This window comes from Oncorhynchus tshawytscha, linkage group LG22 (assembly GCF_018296145.1).
Source record: "Oncorhynchus tshawytscha isolate Ot180627B linkage group LG22, Otsh_v2.0, whole genome shotgun sequence".
Lineage (NCBI taxonomy): Eukaryota > Metazoa > Chordata > Actinopteri > Salmoniformes > Salmonidae > Oncorhynchus > Oncorhynchus tshawytscha.
The window spans coordinates 44,464,720-44,483,882 of record NC_056450.1 but is presented as its reverse complement, the minus strand read 5'-3'; the positions used below and the strand labels follow the sequence as shown (position 1 = coordinate 44,483,882).

General features: G+C 40.6%; 1 protein-coding gene across 3 annotated transcripts in view; it reads right to left on the bottom strand.

Annotated features, from left to right (window-relative positions):
* Positions 1-5,994: 5,994 nt before the first annotated feature.
* LOC112238163 (CXXC-type zinc finger protein 1-like) overlaps positions 5,995-19,163 on the bottom strand; it is a 44,019-nt gene continuing 30,850 nt past the window's right edge. Inside the window, exons 14-15 of one of the 3 annotated variants that reach the window (XR_006079670.1) lie at positions 18,540-19,004; positions 5,995-6,100 (exon numbers count right to left, since the gene is read on the bottom strand). Coding sequence is in view for 1 of the 3 variants with exons in the window: in XM_042304331.1 (XP_042160265.1) it covers positions 6,085-6,100; positions 18,862-19,004 (159 nt within the window). In the remaining 2 variants the exon portion in view is untranslated. Of the gene's footprint in view, positions 6,101-18,539; positions 19,005-19,163 lie in introns of those variants that run through there. The other 2 variants (XM_042304331.1, XR_006079671.1) reach the window with 2 other exon arrangements.

Here is a 19,163-nt window from a genome sequence, read left to right as displayed (position 1 = left end):
TAATTAAGGATCGTAGCCTTTTTTTTTCTTTCAAATGACATACCCAAATCTAACTGTCTGTAGCTCAGGACCTGAAGCAAGGAAATGCATATTCTTGGTACCATTTGAAAGGAAACACTTTGAAGTTTGTGGAAATGAGAAATGAATGTAGCAGAATATAACGCATTAGCTCTGGTAAAATATAATCCAAACCAAAAAAACATGTGTGTGTTTTTTTCATCTTTGAAATATGAGAGATGAAGGATCATGAGCTTATACACTAACTTTCACACATCTAGATGTCTGGGCAGGGTGGGTGTGGAGCCAGAGACAGCAGTGGGGTCAAACTGTAGACCCCAGTTCCTACATTTTAACATAAAAATGGATTCCATTTAACAATAGTCTAAATGTTGGCTCATTTTGCTGGAGGGCAATGGGGAGATTCAGGATCTTTCCCTCACGTGTTTCCATGGCAATTCCATTGTTTTGGTCAAGCTCAATGAACCTCTTTACAAGCATCTATAGGCCATGTGGTATACCATCAACTAGAATGTGTTCTAACAGTGTTGGGGAACTTCTCTTTGAAACACTGAGGCATTGTGTTCTGGCTCGTCTCCCTCGGCAACCATGGAATGTGGATCCGGGCTCCTCCATTGTGTCCATGCATCAGGAAAGGATTCGACACACGCTAGTCTAAACTAGCCAAGACCAACAACACAAATAAACAGACTATACAGCTACAAGCTGTGAGTGGAGTTACTGAGTGTATGGACTATACTAAACCAGTTAAATGTCTTATCTGTGATTAAGTAGAGAAGGTAGGAGAGAAAACAGTCTATGACTTGGGTGACTGGAGTCTTTGACAATTTTTGGAGCCTTCCTGTGACACCACCGATTATATAGGTCCTGGATGGCAGGAAGCTTGGCACCAGTGATGTACTGGGCTGTACACACTACCCTCTGATATACAGGTCCTGGATGGCAGGGAGCTGGGCCCCAGTGATGTACTGGGCCGTACCCACTACCCTCTGGTATAGAGGTCCTGGATGGCAGGAAGCTTGGTCCCAGTGATGTACTGGGCTGTACACACTACCCTCTGATATATAGGTCCTGGATGGCAGGGAGCTGGGCCCCAGTGATGTACTGGGCCGTACCCACTACCCTCTGGTTTACAGGTCCTGGATGGCAGGAAGCTTGGTCCCAGTGATGTACTGGGCTGTACACACTACCCTCTGTAGTGGCTTGGCACCAGTGATGTACTGGGCTGTTCACACTACCCTCTGATATACAGGTCCTGGATGGCAGGAAGCTGGGCCCCAGTGATGTACTGGGCCGTACCCACTACCCTCTGGTATAGAGGTCCTGGATGGCAGGAAGCTTGGTCCCAGTGATGTACTGGGCTGTACGCACTACCCTCTGTAGTGGCTTGGCACCAGTGATGTACTGGGCCGTACCCACTACCCTCTGGTATACAGGTCCTGGATGGCAGGAAGCTTGGTCTCAGTGATGTACTGGGCTGTACACACTACCCTCTGGTATACAGGTCCTGGATGTCAGGAAGCTTGGTCTCAGTGATGTACTGGGCTGTCCTCACTACCCTCTGTAGTGCCTTGGTCCCAGTGATGTACTGGGCTGTCCTCACTACCCTCTGTAGTGGCTTGGCCCCAGTGATGTACTGGGCTGTCCTCACTACCCTCTGTAGTGCCTTGGTCCCAGTGATGTACTGGGCTGTCCTCACTACCCTCTGTAGTGCCTTGGACCCAGTGATGTACTGGGCTGTCCTCACTACCCTCTGTAGTGCCTTACGGTCAGACGCCGAGCAGTTTCCATACCAGGCAGTGATGCAACCGGTCAGGATGCTCTCGATGGTGCAGCTGTAGAACGTTTTGAGGATCTGGGGACCCATGCCAAATCTTTTCAGTCTCCTGCGGGGGAAAAGGTGTTGTCGTGCCCTCTTCACAACTGTCTTGGTGTGTTTGGACCGTGATAGTTCGTTGGTGATGTGGAAACTCTCAACCCGCTCCACTTCAGCCACGTCGATGATAATGGGGGCCTGTTCGGCCCTCCTTTTCCTGTAGTCCACGATCAGCTCCTTTGTCTTGCTCACATTGAGGGAGAGGTTGTTGTCCTGGTACCACACTGCCAGGTCTCTGACCTCCGACCTATAGGCTGTTTTATCGTTGTCGGTGATCAGGCTGTTGTGTCGTGAGCAAACTTAATGATGGTGTTGGAGTCGTGCCTGGCCATGCAGTTGTAGGTGAACAGGGAGTACAGGAGTGGACTAAGCACGCACCCCTGAGGAGCCCCTGTGTTGAGGATCAGCGTGGCAGATGTGTTGTTGCCTACCCCTTACCACCTGGGGGCGGCCCATCAGGAAGTCCAGGATCCAGTTGCCGAGGGAGGTGTTTAGTCTCAGAGTCCTTAGCTTAATGATGACCTTCGTGGGCACTATGGTGTTGAACGCTGAGCTGTAGCTAATGAACAGCATTCTCACATAGGTGTTCCTTTTGTCCAGGTGTGAAAGGGCAGTGTGGAGTGTGAGATTGCATCATCTGTGGATCAGTTGGGGCATTTTGCGAATTGGAGTGGGTCTAGGGTTTCCGGCATGATGGTGTTGATTAGAGCCATGACCAGCCTTTCAAAGCACTTCATGGTGACCGACGTGAGTGCTACGGGCCGGTAATCATTTAGGCAGGTTACCTTTGCTTTCTTGGGCACAGGGACGACGGTGGTCTGTTGGAAACATGTAGACATTACAGACAGAGTTGATCTGGTGAAGCCAGCTAGCTCTATATTATCTAGCTCTATATTATCCAGCTCTATATTATCCGTCTTGTCGTTCAGCCACAACTCGGTGAAACATAAGAGATTACAGTTTTTAATGTCCCGTTTAATGTCCCAACAGCAAAAAATATTGTAAAATCAGCGTTGTCAATTGTGAAGACCTAGACAGTTTCTAAATCCTGAATAGGTGAACTTAATAGCCAGCTAATGACAAATTCAGCAAATCGTTTTTAAAAGTGTGTTTTCAGGGACAGATGGCAACTGATGTGTTAATTTCACTGCATGACATTGGCAAGACAAAACAGTCGTGTCAGACTGGGTTGGAGGTAAGACATTTTAAAACAACATGGCCGCTAGCTGTTCAATCTGGCTAATTATTTGTGAATTCTTACATGATCTGTCAATACATGCATGCAGTGCCTGTTTACTTAAAGTTAATTATCAATTAAAAGTAAATTGCTGACCACTTGATCAAGCCTATGAATATGCAAATCTGTTTACAAAACCATTGCACATTAACAAAGGTAGTTGTCGTTCTCAGCAACTTGAACCAGCACTGAAATTTGAGTAGTGAGGTTCATTTCTCCTCCCCCTTTGGCCTTATGTTTCTGCTCTGAACTCCTCAGATTGAAGCACATCCCACCCCATCACCCAGACAGATGTAAACTGCTTGGGAACCTCCCGCCCACCAGGGAAATCACCCTATCACAGGGGTTTGTCAGGGAAATCACCCTATCACAGGGGTTTGTCAGGGAAATCACCCTATCACAGGAGGTTTGTCAGGAAAATCACCCTATCACAGGAGGTTTGTCAGGAAAATCACCCTATCCTAGGAGTTTAGTCAGTAAAATTACCCTACCCTAGGAGTTTAGTCAGTAAAATTACCCTATCCTAGGAGTTTAGTCAGTAAAATTACCCTACCCTAGGAGTTTAGTCAGTAAAATTACCCTACCCTAGGAGTTTAGTCAGTAAAATTACCCTATCCTAGGAGTTTAGTCAGTAAAATTACCCTACCCTAGGAGTTTAGTCAGTAAAATTACCCTATCCTGGGAGTTGTCAGGAAAATCCCACTATTCTAGGAGTTGTGTCAGTTTGTCCAGCAGTTTGTAGCATCACTACGTTAGTAGATCCACATACTGTATGTTATTCTCTATCATGTAGAATTGTCAGCTCCTTGTAACATACGAAACTCCTTCTAAAATACAGACGTGGGTGATTTCTGCCCCAGTGTTTCTGCCCCAGTGTACTGCACACCGGGCAAGTTCTTATTCCTGCCCACCACAGTGTTCAACTATTCATTGTCTACAATTTAGATCACAATTAGTTGAAGGAGGTGTTAGTGAAGGGCTGGAACGACCTGTGGCTGTCATGATTAAAATGTCCCTCGCGTACTGAACAAGCTTTAGAATGGTGAATCTCCTTGACGTCCCTCACTAGTGGATCCTAAAATGTTTATTCTATTCTACTGAGCCATTTACTTTGTGTTCGTATTCTTATCTTTTAGATTTTCGTATTGTTGTTTCGTTGCTGAGAAGGAACCTGCAAGTAAGCATTTGGTTGGACCATATGTATCCTGTACATACAACTAACAAAACTTGTACAATGGACTGTGTTCTAATGGACTGTGTTCTAATGGACTGTGTTCTAATGGACTGTGTTCTAATGGACTGTGTTCTAATGGACTGTGTTCTAATGGACTGTGTTCTAATGGACTGTGTTCTAAATGGACTGTGATCCAATGGACTGTGTTCTAATGGACTGTGTTCTAATGGACTGTGTTCTAATGGACTGTGTTCTAATGGACTGTGTTCTAATGGACTGTGATCCAATGGACTGTGTTCTAATGGACTGTGTTCCAATGGACTGTTTTCTAATGGAATGTGTTCTAATGGACTGTATTCTAATGGACTGTTCCAATGGACCGTGTTCCAATGGACTGTTTTCTAAATGGATTGTGATCCAATGAACTGTGTTCTAATGGACTGTGTTCTAATGGACTGTGTTCTAATGGACTGTATTCTAATGGACTGTGTTCCAATGGACTGTGATCCAATGGACTGTGTTCCAATGGACTGTGTTCCAATGGACTGTGTTCCAATGGACTGTGATCTAATGGACTGTGTTCTCATGGACTGTGATCCAATGGACTGTGTTCTAATGGACTGTGTTCTAATGGAATGTGTTCTAATGGACTGTATTCCAATGGACTGTGTTCTAATGGACTGTGTTCTAATGGACTGTGTTCCAATGGACTGTGTTCTAATGGACCGTGTTCTAATGGACCGTGTTCCAACGGACTGTGTTCTAATGGACCGTGATCCAATGGACCGTGCTCTAATGGACTGTGTTCTAATGGACTGTGTTCTAATGGACTGTGTTCCAATGGACTGTGTTCTAATGGACTGTGTTCTAATGGACTGTGTTCCAATGGACTGTGTTCTAATGGACTGTGTTCTAATGGACTGTGTTCTAATGGACTGTGATCCAATGGACTGTGTTCCAATGGATTGTGTTCCAATGGACTGTGTTCTAATGGACTGTGTTCTAATGGACTGTGATCCAATGGACTGTGTTCTAATGGACTGTGTTCTAATGGACTGTGTTCTAATGGACTGTGTTCTAATGGACTGTGTTCTAATGGACTGTGATCCAATGGACTGTGTTCTAATGGACTGTGTTCTAATGGACTGTGATCCAATGGACTGTGTTCTAATGGACTGTGTTCCAATGGACTGTGTTCTAATGGACTGTGATCTAATGGACTGTGATCTAATGGACTGTGATCCAATGGACTGTATTCTAATGGACTGTGTTCTAATGGACTGTGTTCTAATGGACTGTGTTCTAATGGACTGTGATCTAATGGACCGTGTTCCAATGGACCGTGATCCAATGGACTGTGATCCAATGGACTGTGATCCAATGGACTGTGTTCTAATGGACTGTGTTCTAATGGACTGTGTTCTAATGGACTGTGATCCAATGGACTGTGTTCTAATGGACTGTGATCTAATGGACTGTGATCCAATGGACTGTGTTCTAATGGACTGTTTTCTAAATGGACTGTGATCCAATGGACTGTGTTCTAATGGACTGTGTTCTAATGGACTGTGTTCTAATGGACTGTGTTCTAATGGACTGTGTTCTAATAGACTGTGTTCTAATAGACTGTGTTCTAATAGACTGTGTTCCAATGGACTGTGTTCTAAGGATCCATGCAGATACAGGAAAACCAATAAATGAGTTAATATTTATTCAAAATGAGTGTTGACGTTTCCACACGGTTCTGGTTCTGAGGCTTGGTCATCTGGGGTCTGTAGTTCATCTGTCCAATCCCCTGCAAGGAGAGAGAAAGGCATTAATAACATTACAATACTGTATTCATTTAAGTTCTCCTTAAATCACATGCCAGTGTTGGTTTTGTATCCAATGCATTGAAGTAGTCTAGGCCTTCTAATCTAGTTGTATTGTAATCTTATCGCCTATTTGTTATCGATGCATAAAGTGAATATAAAAACTAGCCATTGTGAACATCAGTGTCATTTAATAATATACATGGGTGTTATAATGTATCTCAAGCCTTCTCTTTGGAAATAAAAACACAAGCCGTCCTAATGCTGTATCAGCTTCACAGTGAAACACCACTATTCTGGCTATTTATCGTTCTTAAACAGGAAGCAAAACAACTTATTTAGCTATTTCCTTGTTTTTTTTTTGCTTCATCCTCTAAACAATGTTTTTGAAAGCTTACCTGTCATACCCCACATAAAATGATTCTGGTCGGTGTTTAATTCACTAACAGGTACTGAGAAAATCAATTCTGTTTACTTGTTACTTGTGTTAAATATTTCCATTCTGGGATAGTTGTTCACTGAATTGCACTAGTTGCTCACACTGCTACATCGGCTGTAAACAGACGTAGCTAGTTAGCTAACATAAAAGCTAGCTTTGTTGACGCCGGCTGCGTGATGACGCAGTTTCCCGGTTTAGGTTAGAGGTCACGTCGAAGTACGTTTCAAATTTTAGCGGATTTCAAGTGCTCTGCGTTCTCCTATACTAGACAGTATCTCTCTCATGTGTTCTTGGAAGATCCCCTTTGATAAGAACGGGGAGAACGCAGAACGCAAGTGTGGATTCTGGAACACAGCACCCAGTCATTGTACTCAGTCCTATTCAGATAAAACAGAGCACACGACAAATGCAGTACCACCGTCCTCAGAGAGGTGGCGCCACTCCTACCACTATCCGAAGTAAGACAAGGCAATAATACTGGGGTGTGTGGTGGCATCAGAACACCATGTAGACTAGTGTAAGTGTGGGTTCAACAACGGCTCATCTCCTCCAAAAACATTACAAAATAATAATAATAAATAATACACTAATGGAAACCTGGCCAGTCTATCTGTATCAGTCTATCTGTATCAGTCTCTGTCTATCTGTATCAGTCTCTGTCTATCTGTATCAGTCTCTGTCTATCTGTATCAGTGTATCTGTATCAGTCTATCTGTATCTGTCTATCTGTATCAGTCTCTGTCTATCTGTAACAGTCTATCTGTATCAGTCTATCTGTATCAGTCTATCTGTAACAGTCTATATGTATCAGTCTATCTGTATCAGTATCAGTCTATCTGTATCAGTCTATCTGTATCAGTCTGTCTGTATCTGTATCAGTCTATCTGTATCAGTCTATCTGTATCAGTCTATCTCTATCAGTCTCTGTCTATCTGTAACAGTCTATATGTATCAGTCTATATGTATCAGTATCAGTCTGTCTATCTGTCTATCTGTATCAGTATCAGTCTGTCTGTATCTGTATCAGTCTATCTGTATCTGTATATCTGTATCAGTCTATCTGTATCAGTATCAGTCTATCTGTATCTGTCTGTCTGTATCAGTCTCTGTCTATCTGTATCAGTCTGTCTATATATCTGTATCAGTCTGTCTGTATCTGTATCAGTCTATCTGTATCAGTCTCTGTCTATCTGTATCTGTCTGTCTGTATCTGTATCAGTCTGTCTGCATCAGTCTCTGTCTATCTGTATATGTCTGTATCTGTATCTGTCTATCTGTATCTGTATCAGTATCAGTCTATCTGTATCAGTATCAGTCTATATGTATCTGTCTATCTGTATCTGTATCAGTCTATCTGCATCAGTCTCTGTCTATCTGTATCTGTATCAGTCTGTCTGGATCAGTCTCTGTCTATCTGTATCAGTGTATCTGTCTATCTGTATCTGTCTATCTGTATCAGTCTATCTGTATCAGTCTGTCTGTATCTGTATATATGTATCTGTATCAGTCTATCTGTATCAGTCTATCTGTATCAGTCTATCTGTATCTGTATCAGTCTATCTGTATCAGTCTATCTGTATCTGTCTATCAGTATCTGTCTATCAGTATCTGTCTATCTGTATCTGTCTATATGTATCAGTCTATCTGTATCAGTCTATATGTATCAGTCTGTCTGTATCTGTCTCTGTCCATCTGTATCTGTCTATCTGTATCAGTCTGTCTATCTGTCTATCTGTATCTGCATCAGTCTCTGTCTATCTGTATCAGTCTGTCTGTATCTGTCTATCTGCATCAGTCTCTGTCTATCTGTATATGTCTGTATCAGTATCAGTCTGTCTGTATCTGTCTATCTGTATCTGTCTGTCTGTATCAGTCTCTATCTATTTGTATCAGTCTGTCTGTCTATCTGTATCTATATCAGTCTGTCTGTATCAGTCTGTCTGTCTATCTGTCTATCTGTATCTGTCAGTCTGTATCTGTCTATCTGTATCTGTATATATCTATCTGTATCAGTCTGTATCTGTATCTGTCTGTCTGTATCAGTCTCTGTCTGTCTGTATCAGTCTCTGTCTATCTGTATCAGTCTGTCTGTATCTGTATCATTCTATCTGTATCAGTCTGTCTGTATCTGTCTATCTGTATCTGTATCATTCTATCTGTATCAGTATCAGTCTATATGTATCAGTCTATATGTATCTGTCTATCTGTATCTGTATCAGTCTATCTGTATCAGTCTGTCTGTATCTGTATCAGTCTATCTGTATCAGTCTATCTGTATCAGTCTATCTGTATCAGTCTGTCTATCTGTATCAGTCTGTCTGCATCAGTCTCTGTCTATCTGTAACAGTCTATATGTATCAGTCTATATGTATCAGTATCAGTCTGTCTATCTGTCTATCTGTATCAGTATGTATCAGTCTATCTGTATCTGTATATCTGTATCAGTCTATCTGTATCAGTATCAGTCTATCTGTATCTGTCTGTCTGTATCAGTCTCTGTCTATCTGTATCAGTCTGTCTATATATCTGTATCAGTCTGTCTGTATCTGTATCAGTCTATCTGTATCAGTCTCTGTCTATCTGTATCTGTATCAGTCTGTCTGCATCAGTCTCTGTCTATCTGTATATGTCTGTATCTGTATCTGTCTATCTGTATCTGTATCAGTATCAGTCTATCTGTATCAGTATCTGTCTATCTGTATCTGTATCAGTCTATCTGCATCAGTCTCTGTCTATCTGTATCTGTATCAGTCTGTCTGGATCAGTCTCTGTCTATCTGTCTATCTGTATCTGTCTATCTGTATCAGTCTATCTGTATCAGTCTGTCTGTATCAGTCTGTCTGTATCTGTATATATGTATCTGTATCAGTCTATCTGTATCAGTCTATCTGTATCTGTATCAGTCTATCTGTATCAGTCTATCTGTATCTGTCTATCAGTATCTGTCTATCAGTATCTGTCTATCTGTATCTGTCTATATGTATCAGTCTATCTGTATCAGTCTATATGTATCAGTCTGTCTGTATCTGTCTCTGTCCATCTGTATCTGTCTATCTGTATCAGTCTGTCTATCTGTCTATCTGTATCTGCATCAGTCTCTGTCTATCTGTATCAGTCTGTCTGTATCTGTCTATCTGCATCAGTCTCTGTCTATCTGTATATGTCTGTATCTGTATCAGTCTGTCTGTATCTGTCTATCTGTATCTGTCTGTCTGTATCAGTCTCTATCTATTTGTATCAGTCTGTCTGTCTATCTGTCTATCTGTATCTGTATCAGTCTGTCTGTCTATCTGTCTATCTGTATCTGTCAGTCTGTATCTGTCTATCTGTATCTGTATATATCTATCTGTATCAGTCTGTATCTGTATCTGTCTGTCTGTATCAGTCTCTGTCTGTCTGTATCAGTCTCTGTCTATCTGTATCAGTCTGTCTGTATCTGTATCATTCTATCTGTATCAGTCTGTCTGTATCTGTCTATCTGTATCTGTATCATTCTATCTGTATCAGTATCAGTCTATATGTATCAGTCTATATGTATCAGTCTATCTGTATCAGTCTGTATCTGTATCAGTCTATCTGTATCTGTCTATCTGTATCTGTATCATTCTATCTGTATCAGTATCAGTCTATATGTATCTGTCTATCTGTATCAGTCTGTCTGTATCTGTATCCGTCTATCTGTATCAGTCTGTCTGTATCAGTCTGTCTGTATCTGTATATATGTATCTGTATCAGTCTATCTGTATCTGTTCATCAGTCTATCTGTATCTGTCTCTGTCTATCTGTATCTGTCTATCTGTATCAGTATCAGTCTATATGTATCAGTCTATCTGTATCAGTATCAGTCTATATGTATCAGTCTGTCTGTATCTGTCTATCTGCATCAGTCTCTGTCTATCTGTAGATGTCTGTATCTGATCTGTCTATCTGTATCAGTCTGTCTGTATCTGTCTGTCTGTATCTGTATATATGTATCTGTATCAGTCTATCTGTATCTGTATCAGTCTATCTGTATCTGTCTCTGTCTATCTGTATCTGTCTATCTGTATCAGTATCAGTCTATATGTATCAGTCTATCTGTATCAGTATCAGTCTATATGTATCAGTCTGTCTGTATCTGTCTATCTGCATCAGTCTCTGTCTATCTGTAGATGTCTGTATCTGATCTGTCTATATGTATCAGTCTGTCTGTATCTGTCTCTGTCCATCTGTATCTGTCTATCTGTATCAGTCTGTCTATCTGTCTATCTGTATCTGCATCAGTCTCTGTCTATCTGTATCAGTCTGTCTGTATCTGTCTATCTGCATCAGTCTCTGTCTATCTGTATATGTCTGTATCTGTATCAGTCTGTCTGTATCTGTCTATCTGTATCTGTCTGTCTGTATCAGTCTCTATCTATTTGTATCAGTCTGTCTGTCTATCTGTCTATCTGTATCTGTATCAGTCTGTCTGTCTATCTGTCTATCTGTATCTGTCAGTCTGTATCTGTCTATCTGTATCTGTATATATCTATCTGTATCAGTCTGTATCTGTATCTGTCTGTCTGTATCAGTCTCTGTCTATCTGTATCAGTCTCTGTCTATCTGTATCAGTCTGTCTGTATCTGTATCATTCTATCTGTATCAGTCTGTCTGTATCTGTCTATCTGTATCTGTATCATTCTATCTGTATCAGTATCAGTCTATATGTATCAGTCTATATGTATCAGTCTATCTGTATCAGTCTGTCTGTATCTGTATCAGTCTATCTGTATCAGTCTATCTGTACCAGTCTATCTGTATCAGTCTGTCTATCTGTATCAGTCTGTCTGCATCAGTCTCTGTCTATCTGTATCAGTGTATCTGTCTATCTGTATCAGTCTATCTGTATCAGTCTGTCTGTATCTGTATCCGTCTATCTGTATCAGTCTGTCTGTATCAGTCTGTCTGTATCTGTATATATGTATCTGTATCAGTCTATCTGTATCAGTCTATCTGTATCTGTATCAGTCTATCTGTATCTGTCTCTGTCTATCTGTATCTGTCTATCTGTATCAGTATCAGTCTATATGTATCAGTCTATCTGTATCAGTATCAGTCTATATGTATCAGTCTGTCTGTATCTGTCTATCTGCATCAGTCTCTGTCTATCTGTAGATGTCTGTATCTGATCTGTCTATCTGTATCAGTCTGTCTGTATCTGTCTGTCTGTATCTGTATATATGTATCTGTATCAGTCTATCTGTATCTGTATCAGTCTATCTGTATCTGTCTCTGTCTATCTGTATCTGTCTATCTGTATCAGTATCAGTCTATATGCATCAGTCTATCTGTATCAGTATCAGTCTATATGTATCAGTCTGTCTGTATCTGTCTATCTGCATCAGTCTCTGTCTATCTGTAGATGTCTGTATCTGATCTGTCTATCTGTATCAGTCTGTCTGTATCTGTATCAGTCTGTCTGTATCTGTATCATTCTATCTGTATCAGTATCAGTCTATCTGTATATGTCTGTATCTGTATCAGTCTATCTGTATCAGTCTATCTGTATCAGTCTGTCTATCTGTATCAGTCTGTCTGCATCAGTCTCTGTCTATCTGTATCAGTGTATCTGTCTATCTGTATCAGTCTATCTGTATCAGTCTGTCTGTATCTGTATCAGTCTATCTGTATCAGTCTGTCTGTATCAGTCTTTCTGTATCTGTATATATGTATCTGTATCAGTCTATCTGTATCAGTCTATCTGTATCTGTATCAGTCTATCTGTATCTGTCTATCAGTCTCTGTCTATCTGTATCAGTATCAGTCTATATGTATCAGTCTATCTGTATCAGTATCAGTCTATATGTATCAGTCTGTCTGTATCTGTCTATCTGCATCAGTACCACCGTCCTCAGAGAGGTGGCGCCACTCCTACCACTATCCGAAGTAAGACAAGGCAATAATACTGGGGTGTGTGGTGGCATCAGAACACCATGTAGACTAGTGTAAGTGTGGGTTCAACAACGGCTCATCTCCTCCAAAAACATTACAAAATAATAATAATAAATAATACACTAATGGAAACCTGGCCAGTCTATCTGTATCAGTCTATCTGTATCAGTCTCTGTCTATCTGTATCAGTCTCTGTCTATCTGTATCAGTGTATCTGTATCAGTCTATCTGTATCTGTCTATCTGTATCAGTCTCTGTCTATCTGTAACAGTCTATCTGTATCAGTCTATCTGTAACAGTCTATATGTATCAGTCTATCTGTATCAGTATCAGTCTATCTGTATCAGTCTATCTGTATCAGTCTGTCTGTATCTGTATCAGTCTATCAGTCTATCTCTATCAGTCTCTGTCTATCTGTAACAGTCTATATGTATCAGTCTATATGTATCAGTATCAGTCTGTCTGTATCTGTCTATCTGTATCAGTATCAGTCTGTCTGTATCTGTATCAGTCTATCTGTATCTGTATATCTGTATCAGTCTATCTGTATCAGTATCAGTCTATCTGTATCTGTCTGTCTGTATCAGTCTCTGTCTATCTGTATCAGTCTGTCTATATATCTGTATCAGTCTGTCTGTATCTGTATCAGTCTATCTGTATCTGTCTGTCTGCATCAGTCTCTGTCTATCTGTATATGTCTGTATCTGCATCTGTCTATCTGTATCTGTATCAGTATCAGTCTATCTGTATCAGTATCAGTCTATATGTATCTGTCTATCTGTATCTGTATCAGTCTATCTGCATCAGTCTCTGTCTATCTGTATCTGTATCAGTCTGTCTGGATCAGTCTCTGTCTATCTGTATCAGTGTATCTGTCTATCTGTATCTGTCTATCTGTATCAGTCTGTCTGTATCAGTCTGTCTGTATCTGTATATATGTATCTGTATCAGTCTATCTGTATCAGTCTATCTGTATCTGTATCAGTCTATCTGTATCAGTCTATCTGTATCTGTCTATCAGTATCTGTCTATCTGTATCTGTCTATATGTATCAGTCTATCTGTATCAGTCTATATGTATCAGTCTGTCTGTATCTGTCTCTGTCCATCTGTATCTGTCTATCTGTATCAGTCTGTCTATCTGTCTATCTGTATCTGCATCAGTCTCTGTCTATCTGTATCAGTCTGTCTGTATCTGTCTATCTGCATCAGTCTCTGTCTATCTGTATATGTCTGTATCTGTATCAGTCTGTCTGTATCTGTCTATCTGTATCTGTCTGTCTGTATCAGTCTCTATCTATTTGTATCAGTCTGTCTGTCTATCTGTCTATCTGTATCTGTATCAGTCTGTCTGTATCAGTCTGTCTGTCTATCTGTCTATCTGTATCTGTCAGTCTGTATCTGTCTATCTGTATCTGTATATATCTATCTGTATCAGTCTGTATCTGTATCTGTCTGTCTGTATCAGTCTCTGTCTATCTGTATCAGTCTCTGTCTATCTGTATCAGTCTGTCTGTATCTGTATCATTCTATCTGTATCAGTCTATCTGTACCAGTCTGTCTGTATCTGTCTATCTGTATCTGTATCATTCTATCTGTATCAGTATCAGTCTATATGTATCTGTCTATCTGTATCAGTCTGTCTGTATCTGTATCAGTCTATCTGTATATGTCTGTATCTGTATCAGTCTATCTGTATCAGTCTGTCTGTATCTGTCTATCTGTATCTGTATCATTCTATCTGTATCAGTATCAGTCTATATGTATCAGTCTATATGTATCAGTCTATCTGTATCTGTATCAGTCTATCTGTATCAGTCTGTCTGTATCAGTCTGTCTGTATCTGTATATATGTATCTGTATCAGTCTATCTGTATCAGTCTATCTGTATCTGTCTCTGTCTATCTGTATCTGTCTATCTGTATCAGTATCAGTCTATATGTATCAGTCTGTCTGTATCTGTCTATCTGCATCAGTCTCTGTCTATCTGTAGATGTCTGTATCTGATCTGTCTATCTGTATCAGTCTGTCTGTATCTGTATCATCTGTATCTGTATCAGTCTGTCTGTATCTGTCTATCTGTCTATCTGTATCATTCTATCTGTATCAGTATCAGTCTATATGTATCTGTCTATCTGTATCTGTATCAGTCTATCTGTATCAGTCTATCTGTATATGTCTGTATCTGTATCAGTCTATCTGTATCAGTCTATCTGTATCAGTCTGTCTATCTGTATCAGTCTGTCTGCATCAGTCTCTGTCTATCTGTATCAGTGTATCTGTCTATCTGTATCAGTCTATCTGTATCAGTCTATCAGTCTGTCTGTATCTGTATCAGTCTATATGTATCAGTCTATCTGTATCAGTCTGTCTGTATCTGTATCAGTCTATCTGTATCAGTCTATCTGTACCAGTCTGTCTGTATCTGTCTATCTGTATCTGTATCATTCTATCTGTATCAGTATCAGTCTATATGTATCTGTCTATCTGTATCAGTCTGTCTGTATCTGTATCAGTCTATCTGTATATGTCTGTATCTGTATCAGTCTATCTGTATCAGTCTGTCTGTATCAGTCTGTCTATCTGTATCAGTCTGTCTGCATCAGTCTCTGTCTGTCTGTATCAGTGTATCTGTCTATCTGTATCAGTCTATCTGTATCAGTCTGTCTGTATCTGTATCAGTCTATCTGTATCAGTCTGTCTGTATCAGTCTGTCTGTATCTGTATATATGTATCTGTATCAGTCTGTATCAGTCTATCTGTATCTGTCTCTGTCTATCTGTATCTGTCTATCTGTATCAGTATCTGTCTATATGTATCAGTCTGTCTGTATCTGTCTATCTGCATCAGTCTCTGTCTATCTGTATCTGTATCAGGTCTATCTGTATCAGTCTATCTGTATCAGTCTATCTGTACCAGTCTGTCTGTATCTGTCTATCTGTATCTGTATCATTCTATCTGTATCAGTATCAGTCTATATGTATCTGTCTATCTGTATCAGTCTGTCTGTATCTGTATCAGTCTATCTGTATATGTCTGTATCTGTATCAGTCTATCTGTATCAGTCTATCTGTATCAGTCTGTCTATCTGTATCAGTCTGTCTGCATCAGTCTCTGTCTATCTGTATCAGTGTATCTGTCTATCTGTATCAGTCTATCTGTATCAGTCTGTCTGTATCTGTATCAGTCTATCTGTATCAGTCTGTCTGTATCAGTCTTTCTGTATCTGTATATATGTATCTGTATCAGTCTATCTGTATCAGTCTATCTGTATCTGTATCAGTCTATCTGTATCTGTATCTGTCTATCAGTCTCTGTCTATCTGTATCTGTCTATCTGTATCAGTATCAGTCTATATGTATCAGTCTATCTGTATCAGTATCAGTCTATATGTATCAGTCTGTCTGTATCTGTCTATCTGCATCAGTACCACCGTCCTCAGAGAGGTGGCGCCACTCCTACCACTATCCGAAGTAAGACAAGGCAATAATACTGGGGTGTGTGGTGGCATCAGAACACCATGTAGACTAGTGTAAGTGTGGGTTCAACAACGGCTCATCTCCTCCAAAACATTACAAAATAATAATAATAAATAATACACTAATGGAAACCTGGCCAGTCTATCTGTATCAGTCTATCTGTATCAGTCTCTGTCTATCTGTATCAGTCTCTGTCTATCTGTATCAGTGTATCTGTATCTGTCTATCTGTATCAGTCTCTGTCTATCTGTAACAGTCTATCTGTATCAGTCTATCTGTATCAGTCTATCTGTATCAGTCTATCTGTATCAGTATCAGTATCAGTCTATCTGTATCAGTCTATCTGTATCAGTCTATCTCTATCAGTCTCTGTCTATCTGTAACAGTCTATATGTATCAGTCTCTGTCTATCTGTAACAGTCTATATGTATCAGTCTATATGTATCAGTATCAGTCTGTCTGTATCTGTCTATCTGTATCAGTATCAGTCTGTCTGTATCTGTATATCTGTATCAGTCTATCTGTATCTGTATCAGTATCAGTCTATCTGTATCTGTCTGTCTGTATCAGTCTCTGTCTATCTGTATCAGTCTGTCTATATATCTGTATCAGTCTGTCTGTATCTGTATCAGTCTATCTGTATCAGTCTCTGTCTATCTGTATCTGTCTATCTGTATCAGTCTGTCTGCATCAGTCTCTGTCTATCTGTATATGTCTGTATCTGTATCTATCTATCTGTATCTGTATCAGTATCAGTCTATATGTATCTGTCTATCTGTATCTGTATCAGTCTATCTGCATCAGTCTCTGTCTATCTGTATCTGTATCAGTCTGTCTGGATCAGTCTCTGTCTATCTGTATCAGTGTATCTGTCTATCTGTATCTGTCTATCTGTATCAGTCTGTCTGTATCAGTCTGTCTGTATCTGTATATATGTATCTGTATCAGTCTATCTGTATCAGTCTATCTGTATCAGTCTATCTGTATCTGTCTATCAGTATCTGTCTATCAGTATCTGTCTATCTGTATCTGTCTATATGTATCAGTCTATCTGTATCAGTCTATATGTATCAGTCTGTCTGTATCTGTCTCTGTCCATCTGTATCTGTCTATCTGTATCAGTCTGTCTATCTGTCTATCTGTATCTGCATCAGTCTCTGTCTATCTGTATCAGTCTGTCTGTATCTGTCTATCTGCATCAGTCTCTGTCTATCTGTATATGTCTGTATCTGTATCAGTCTGTCTGTATCTGTCTATCTGTATCTGTCTGTCTGTATAGTCTCTATCTGTATCAGTCTGTCTGTCTATCTGTCTATCTGTATCTGTATCAGTCTGTCTGTCTATCTGTATCTGTCAGTCTGTATCTGTATATATCTATCTGTATCAGTCTGTATCTGTATCTGTCTGTCTGTATCAGTCTCTGTCTATCTGTATCAGTCTGTCTGTATCTGTATCATTCTATCTGTATCAGTCTGTCTGTATCTGTCTATCTGTATCTGTATCATTCTATCTGTATCAGTATCAGTCTATATGTATCAGTCTATATGTATCTGTCTATCTGTATCTGTATCAGTCTATCTGTATCAGTCTGTCTGTATCTGTATCAGTCTATCTGTATATGTCTGTATCTGTATCAGTCTATCTGTATCAGTCTGTCTGCATCAGTCTCTGTCTATCTGTATCAGTGTATCTGTCTATCTGTATCAGTCTATCTGTATCAGTCTGTCTGTATCTGTATCAGTCTATCTGTATCAGTCTGTCTGTATCAGTCTGTCTGTATCTGTATATATGTATCTGTATCAGTCTATCTGTATCAGTCTATCTGTATCTGTATCAGTCTATCTGTATCTGTCTCTGTCTATCTGTATCTGTCTATCTGTATCAGTATCAGTCTATATGTATCAGTCTATCTGTATCAGTATCAGTCTATATGTATCAGTCTGTCTGTATCTGTCTATCTGCATCAGTCTCTGTCTATCTGTAGATGTCTGTATCTGATCTGTCTATCTGTATCAGTCTGTCTGTATCTGTCTATCTGTATATGTCTGTATCTGTCTGTCTGTCTGTCTGTCTGTCTGTCTGTCTATCTGTATCTGTATCAGTCTGTCTGTCTGTATCAGTCTATCTGTCTATCTGTATCAGTCTGTCTGTATCTGTATATATGTATCTGTATCAGTCTCTGTCTATCTGTATCAGTCTCTGTCTATCTGTATCAGTCTATGTCTATCTGTATCTGTCTGTATCTGTATCTGTCTATCTGTATCTGTCTGTCTGTATCTGTATCAGTCTGTATCAGTCTATCTGTATCAGTCTGTCTGTATCTGTCTATCTGTATCTGTATCAGTCTATCTGTATCCGTCTCTGTCTATCTGTATCTGTCTGTCTGTATCAGTCTGTCTATCTGTATGTCTGTATCAGTCTCTGTCTATCTGTATATCTGTCTATCTGTATCCATCTGTATCAGTCTCTGTCTATCTGTATCAGTCTGTCTGTGTCAGTCTATCTGTATCAGTCTGTCTTTTTGTATCTGCCTCTGTGCATCTGCCTCTGTGCATCTGCCCTTGGAGCTTGGAGGTGCTGAGGTCCAGGTTACCGGGTCGTGGTGACAGGTTGTCATGGTGACAGGGTCTTGGTGGTCAAGGTGTAGTCATGGTAACGGCTTGGTTCAATCTGTCCTTGAAGGTGGGTTCGGAAGTCGGGATGGTGGTGACTGGGCCACCGCCAGGGTCGTGGTGTTGAGGGTCTTGTGGGGGGGAGGTGTCTATCTGTCCTGAGGAGATGCAGAGGCTCGTGATCGAGGGGGGGAGGGGTGGTCCTCTACATATCATTGGCGGTACGTAAGCCAGTAGCAACCGTAGGAGGTCCGTGGTCAGGGGATAGTTCAAGGGTCATGGGCAGGAGGATTGGGGGTCTACCTATCCTTGGCGGTGCGGAGGTCGGTGGTAACAGGGTCGTGCTGGATGGTCTGGTGCAGCATGAGGGCCAGGAGACCTGCTCTATTGGTCATGGCTGTTCGGACATTCCTCTCCTGCTCAAAGAGCTCGTCCAGCTTGTACCACTGGACAAGAGGAGAGGGGACGAAGGAGAGGACAAGAGGAGAGGGGACGAAGGAGAGGACAAGAGGAGAGGGGACGAAGGAGAGGGGGCAAAGGAGAGGACAAGAGGAGAGGGGACGAAGGAGAGGACAAGAGGAGAGGGGACGAAGGAGAGGACAAGA